Below are 6961 nucleotides of genomic sequence, written 5' to 3'. Positions count from 1 at the left end.
CCTTCTTCCATTAATAAACATCTATTGATGATCAACTATGTAAAAAAAGTTTGTGCTGTATAATTATGATTGAAAGATACAACTTTCCCTTCTAAATTATATGATTGTAGATGTGAAAAAATACTAACAAAGTTTTGAAAAGAGTCTTAATTCTCAGTTCAAATTCTTGACAAATCACTTCTGCTTTTAATTTTCCTCAAATATACATAACACACATACCATCACTGGGCTCTCAAGAAAATCCTAACTCACATTTTCTCAAGAAGAAAATATTCAGAACACACAGAAAGGACTGCCACATATTGCCAGAAAGACAGAAGAGGAAAAAAATTAAAAATATTACTGTGACTTGTGAAAATCTCTCACGGAGCTATTAAAAATCAGGTATTAGAGGAGAATGCTCAATTCAGGATATAACATTGAATGGAAAAAATCAGAATCCAAGTTACATTAGAATTTAAGAAGAGAGTAAATGAAACATTGATAATAAATTAGCTGGGTACACAATTATCAATTTCACACTTTGCTTTTTACATATTTTCTATATTTAGCACACAATGTTTTATAACAGAACAAAAGCAACATCTGCAGTACTGGAAAGATAAGAGTTGAAAGCTAATGCATGACAGGAATGTGACAATTTACCAAGAAGTTGTTTGTACGACAGGAGTCTGAATAGCAAATGTAAATCAGCTTTAAACCTGAATTGCAAAATAAAACCTTACTAACTCCCTTCAAAAATCCAATAAGCAGCAATGATTCAACGAAATGTTCTAACCCTGTCTGGGTCATCTCGATCCCAGTTGTCTTCAGTTATGCTTTAATGTCTAACACATTAGCTTCCACCTGCAGGCAAACAATAGCACAAACGATCTACTTGAAGTTCTGTGTCAAAGGACAGGGGCTGCCCAGTCACAGGTTTGGGTGCAGGCAGCAGGTGTCTGGGACGCAATGTGCACTTGCTGCACAGAAGTAGACAGCTGAGTCTGCAGGCTGGGCGGCTGCGATGTGCAGGGACAGATGCTTGGCCGTCTTATTCAGTAAAACAGTGAGTCTTTGGTCTTCTTTTTTGGCCACACTTGAACGAATGTCTATAATGAGCTGGGGACCTTTTCCAAGTTCTTGCTTATACCAAGGGAAGTAGTATGAGGCACTGTCTGAGTAACTACAGGTGATAACAGAGCTGTTTCCCTCCTGGACACTCAGGGTGGAAGGACTCTGCTCCACATTCTCTCCTCGGCTGAGCCCTGTGCAGAAAGAAAAGGTCAGAGAAAGGAGAGCAGTTCCCGCGTTATTATGCTTCAGAATTCCCCTTTTCTCCACTACCTGGAGGAAACCTGAGGAAAGCCAGTCTTGACTTCTCAAGACTATCCACTCATTACTCTGTTTCTCGTAAACACTCAACTCACAGTGCAGTGGCAGCCACAAGAGCATGATGAAAGCCCCCTCGGATGTCCTCATGGTTCCTCCCAATTACAATTACGATCACTTTCAGAATTGCCACCTCCAGCCAGCACAGCTACTTCTAGTACCGGCCTGCCCTTCTTTCCTGCATTAGTCAGAGTGGTTTCCCACGTGTCCACCAGCCAATAAGGAGACGACTGTGCTTCTGCCAGACCTACTCATGCAGATGCTCTACCATGGACCCTCCGCCTGGTCTGCGGCAGCTCAGGTGCACCCTCCTGTGGTCACGTCTGTACTGAACTCACTGGGGAAAACCTTCTTCCCCTACCCCGAGCCTCTGAGGGACTCAGACGCATAATGGCAGCAATACGTCAAACAAATTACATCCTAGACCAGAGACTAGATGCACAGGAAGAATGTAAACATTAAGATTTATACCTCTGCACACTACTGAGTCACTGTTAAGTTCAAAAGAGTAGATCCTGTTGCTGTTTATTCAATGATGGGCCTCATGTACATATTTGAAACGAGGAAGGAATCATGATTCACTCTCTTAAACAAAGAACATAGAAAACCTTCCCTTTCTGCCAAATCTACCAGCCTCATTTGTCTGTTATGGAGAAAACCTCTTCCTAAAAGGAACATGTAAGCCAAAGAATAAATATTTCAAATGCCTCTTATCTCAGACTCTGCTCTTCTGAGCTGGTCTTGCCTGTGACCTGGCAATTTCCAGAGAAGTGACATTACCAGCAGTCAAAATGCGGAATCTTTGTCAGTTAATATGACTGTCATAAAAATGTCAATGATAAAGGAGCAGGGGGACAAGTCCATGAGTTAGGAAACATTTTGATTTGGTTATTTGTGATGGGAAATCTGACATGCTCTCAGAAATCTATTCCTATTGCTACAAGGATTTTATACTGCAAAGTATTGGGGGAAAGAATGGAAATTCTCACAACATATCGGGTTTCAGATCCAAAATATGTCGCCATTTATACTACAGATGCTTTTATTGTCTGATATCAAAACGGTGCCAGATCCAAAATGTAGTAAGTGACTCAAATCCTTAGTTGAGGTTCCTCTAACGTGTAAGCCAACTCTCCTAGCGTAGATTTCTGCTGCCTTGGCCAGTCCTCAGATTCCATACTTTGCCATTTTTCTCCCAAACTCCACTACAGTGTTCCAAAGACACTGATAAAGTTCTTTAGTCCTGTAGATTTCCAGAATTATCCCTTTCTGGCAAAAATCCTTTCTCATCTACTCTAATAGTTTGATATTCTCCAATTACAATGTAATGAAGACAATCTAGGGAAGCCTAAATATTGCCATGGCTGCCCAGGGGAGTAGTACAAGTAGACTACTCATCATGAGAACGGATCCTAGGGAAATCAAGACTGCCTCACCTACATTAAGTGGAAGCCCTTTTCCTAAGGATTGTACTCACTACTCCTCTGAAATTAGGCAGAAAAAAAAATCCTCAATCACATTCCACACCTTTAAAAATTTAGGGACAACTCTGATGAAGAATCAAAAATCAACATATAAACTTGTCTGTAAATATAAATTGTGTGTTTTTACATATGTAAATTTTCTCCATTCTAAGATTCTTCCTCATTTTACTCATCCATCCTCCTCCATAGGATAGAATTCCCAAAACCTTCTTTGGGTGAATTTCTCTCTTCTTGGAGACATATACTTTAAGTCAATATTTTCCCTTTTGAGTTATGTTATCCAGAACTGAACGTTATAGTATGAGTATGCTCTATTTAGCATAATGTCCTATATATGAGCTGTAGCACAAGTATAATCATCTCTTGGGCAAAATTCATAGCCCCGTGATTATTTCATTTAATGTTGCCTGACTCATCATCAAAAAGTGTAGACCTAGCTTTTTCGAATACATTCATGGATGGCCAGCTGCATGAGGACGATATTCCCCCGTAGTCTCCCAATGCAGTGATTACATTTCATAACAATGTATTAGTGATGCTCTATATTCACATTTTGCCTTCAAGAGATGTCCACCTGGGATATAAATATATCTGCTATTTTTAGGAAAGTCCTTAGAAATGCATGGAGGTGTTCAGTTGACACAATCATCCTTGGCTTTCACCTCCAGAAACCAGTGAGGAGTAAGTAAGTTTGCAGGTAGAATAACAGTGGCTCAGCCTGAGTTCTTTTTCCTGCCCAAAGTGTCAGATATTTACACAAATTGCAACTCTCCATTCAGGCAATCAAACTGATTGGACCATGGCTCTCCCAGACCCAAACTGCAGAGATATAAGTGGCTGGGCTTGCATTAGACACAATCTCTTTACGCAGCAGGATGGCCCTGCAGCAAGGAGGCAGTGGGGAGAATGCCAAAGAGAAAGTGAGGAAACTCAGTTTCTTTCTCTCCCAGCTCACTGACAACCTAATTGTTCCATGGTACCATCTTGGGTACAGCCTTTGTTTTGTAAAATGAAGTGGACTAAGCCCTTCTAAGGCCTCTTCCAGTTCTAAATTTCTTTTGTACTATATAACAAAGCAAGTCTTTTGAGGACTGGCTGTGAGCAGTATGGACTGATGTGAGTGTGAGGAGAAATTGCCTGAATCATGGAACCCCAAGCCCGTTTCCACAACCACATGTGATCTTATGGGTCTGAGGTTGCTCCTAACCAATCCTAGGGCCTCTTCAGAAGCAGAGACAGAGTCTTCAGGGTAAGATCCTCTTTGGGTTTTCTTTTCTTCTGGGAGACCAAAGATGGTTCAAGGAGGATCCCAGTCTATAGGGAAAAAAAATGGAATAAAATGGAACTTTACTCACTCTGTATAAAATTTACCACAGGCAGTGAGATGGGGTTGGCTCCATGGTGGATGAGCTTACTCAAACGTATGTAAAGCAACAAATACTTTCTCATACAGCCTGATTGCTTTCTGGCTTCTAGTTCCCTTATTCCAGTTTAACTTGGGTGTTCAAACTTCCCAGGCAGAGCTGGCTATATAATTGGCGATATGCAATGAAACAGAAAATTTGTGGCCCCATGTTTAAAAAGAAAAAAAAATTAAACTATGTAATAAAATATAAAACTGTCTTTAAAAAAGTCAGCTTCTGTGTTAATGAGCGGTTATTGAATCAGTTGACACTTCTCATGAAATTGTTATTCTTTTCCATTGAGGCTCTTATCTTTATCTTAAATTTCTATTTCAAAGCCTACGGATCTTTGCTTTCCCATGTGGCAGCAAGTTCCAAAACCAGAGATTCTAAACATTTTAAGAACTAACATCCCTCCAATATGCTTTATGCAATGTGCACATACACACTTTCATTTTGAATAATTTATTGGCAAGGTTTACCGCCACCAGCTTTGAGCCTGCAAAGCCCCAGATGGTCCCAAGCACGCTGTGCAAATGCGGCTGCACAAGGAAGGCTTCCTGGTGGAGGAGCCTGGGCTGGGAGCCCAGCTGCAGTTTGGGGACAGGCTGCAGAGCAGCAGGGAGCACTGTGCCTGCACCGCACACAGATAGGTGGCTGAGTCTTCCTGCTGGGAGGCCCTGATGTGCAGGCTGCTGTGCCGGTCCTTAGTGTTCACCGTGCAGTTCAACCTCCCATCCTGCTTCATCCCTGAAGCGATGTAAAAAAGCCGGGTGAGGCCGCTCCCCCCGGGGTTCTGTCGGAACCACTGCACATTGGTCACCGAGCTGGAAAAATTGCACCTCAGGGTAGAGCTGGCTCCCTCCTGGAGGCTCAGGGCTGCAGGTGTCTGCTCCACGTCCATCCCTCTCACCCCTGCTTGGAAAGACAAAACCAAACACAAAAGAAGTCACTGCAGAGCCACTGAGGCAGTTTTCAAACCCACAGAGTATTCCCGGGAACACCCGCTGAGGGTGAGATCCTGCAGGAGCTCTGTGCAGCTCCCCCTCCACTGCGGGCTGTGAACCTCCCCAGCCCCCGTCTGGGACGCCCCCACTCACAGTAAACCTGCACCCACAGAAGCCCCAGCAGGGCTCCCCGCTGTCTCTTCACGACTCCTTGTCTGGTCGCTGACGTGCCTTCACCCCTACTCTGAAGAGTGTAGAGTCTTGGGTCAGAGAAGTTGTGTTGTCAACAGTCACCACGTCCCTCCAGAATCACTGAGCACCAATCCCACCTGAACCCTGTCGGTCCCGGGACTGAGACTCCACCCACAGCGGCCCAGGGAGACTGCAGAGTAATCTGCCCAAAACTGTGCTTGCCAACGGTGCAGGGAGGTAGGGACGGTATTTCCAATATACGCACTTTTAAGGTCTTTATTTTTCTTAAAACATGTTATGTGAGAAATTTGTGGGTTAGTGACTGAGGAAGGTTGAATGATATTTCTAGAAGAGTTAGTGTCTCAGTGAGTTACACAGAACCTTGGAAATCATAGAGAAGAGTGACCCATTTCCCAAACTGCATAGTTAGACAGACGATGTTAGAATTCAGTGATATGAAAATTCTGACTAAGGAAAACTATCTGATAGCATGCATTCTGTTTTGCAGAAGTAAAAATAATTTCCTGAAATCAGGAGAGTTCTAGAAACCAAGACATATAGTCACCATCTGCGCAGAAAATGATTCCAAGGGCGCCTGGGTGGCTTGGTGGTAAACCGTATGACTCTTGATTTTGGGTCAGGTCATGATCTCATGATTCATGTGTTCAAACCCAAGGTGGGCTCTTCACTGAGTGTGGAGCCTGCTTGCTATTCTCTCTCTCCCTCTCTAGCCCTCTAATGTTTGCACTCTCCTCTTAAATTAAATAAATAAGCATTTAATTTTTTTTGTTTCTTCCAACTAAGTATTTAAATTTTTTTAATGTTTATTTATTTTTGACAGAGAGAGAGAGAGAGAGAGAGAGAGGGAGAGCATGAGCGGGGGAGGGGCAGAGAGAGAAGGAGACATAGAGCCCGAAGCAGGCTCCAGGCTCTGAGCTGTCAGCACAGAGCCAGACGCAGGGCTCGAACTCACAAGCAGCGAGATCATGACCTGAGCCGAAGTTGGACGCTCAACCAACTGAGCCACCCAGGCGCCCCAATAAATAAGCATTTAAAAAAATAAGATGAGGAAAATGATTCCAACCAGAATTTGGTTGGTGAAAAATAGGGTGTCTGCATAATGTCTACCCTGATTTAATTACCACCTCTCTACCTCTCCCGTGTAACTCTTGGACACCCTGCTCACCCACACAGCTTATTCTGGCCAGGCCACACAGTACTGGTCAGAGTAAATTCTGTCATCCCCCTTTCCTTCTATTTTTGTTCTTTATTTTTTTTTGTTCTTTTTTCTTCTTCTCTTCATTCTTGTTCCTCCATTCTCACCCAGGATATATAAGAAGGTAGGATATCTGCGGTATTGAAATAATTTCTAGGTCCGTGGTTCTGGGGATTTTATTCATAACAATTTAAAAATTGAAAACACGTCAGGGGATGTTTTCTGTTAAGCTACCTCATGAGTACCCAGAAATGTTTTTATTTACATACCGTGCTCGGACAATCGTTCTCACCTAGGCTGACACAGAAATAGCCTGCAACTTTTTGCAGTTTATATGGAATGGCAACT

General features: G+C 42.8%; 1 protein-coding gene across 1 annotated transcript; it reads right to left on the bottom strand.

The window, feature by feature from the left end:
* Positions 1-1459: 1459 nt before the first annotated feature.
* On the bottom strand, positions 1460-6639 carry LOC113597373 (uncharacterized). Its single transcript, XM_053225095.1, has 4 exons — positions 6584-6639; positions 5359-5465; positions 4741-5173; positions 1460-4169 (listed from the first exon to the last, which is right to left on the bottom strand). Exons 1-4 carry the CDS (start codon positions 6637-6639, stop codon positions 4100-4102), a joined length of 666 nt encoding a protein of 221 aa, XP_053081070.1. The 3' UTR covers positions 1460-4099.
* Between the last annotated feature and the right edge of the window lie 322 nt (positions 6640-6961).

This window comes from Acinonyx jubatus, chromosome B3 (assembly GCF_027475565.1).
Source record: "Acinonyx jubatus isolate Ajub_Pintada_27869175 chromosome B3, VMU_Ajub_asm_v1.0, whole genome shotgun sequence".
NCBI classification, from domain to species: Eukaryota; Metazoa; Chordata; class Mammalia; order Carnivora; family Felidae; genus Acinonyx; species Acinonyx jubatus.
The sequence above is the reverse complement of the archived record's forward strand: the minus strand, read 5'-3'. Positions and strand labels throughout refer to the sequence as shown.

Bases quoted from the DNA above. Each gene is read 5' to 3' on its own strand.
- LOC113597373 (XM_053225095.1), bottom strand. From the start codon at position 6,639: ATGACAGAATTTACTCTGACCAGTACTGTGTGGCCTGGCCAGAATAAG. The intron at 5,174-5,358 runs GTGAGTGGGGGC...CTTTCCAAGCAG, and splicing joins TCTGTGGGTGCAGGTTTACT to GGGTGAGAGGGATGGACGTG. The intron at 4,170-4,740 runs GTAAACCTTGCC...TTTTCCCTATAG, and splicing joins CAGGCTCAAAGCTGGTGGCG to ACTGGGATCCTCCTTGAACC.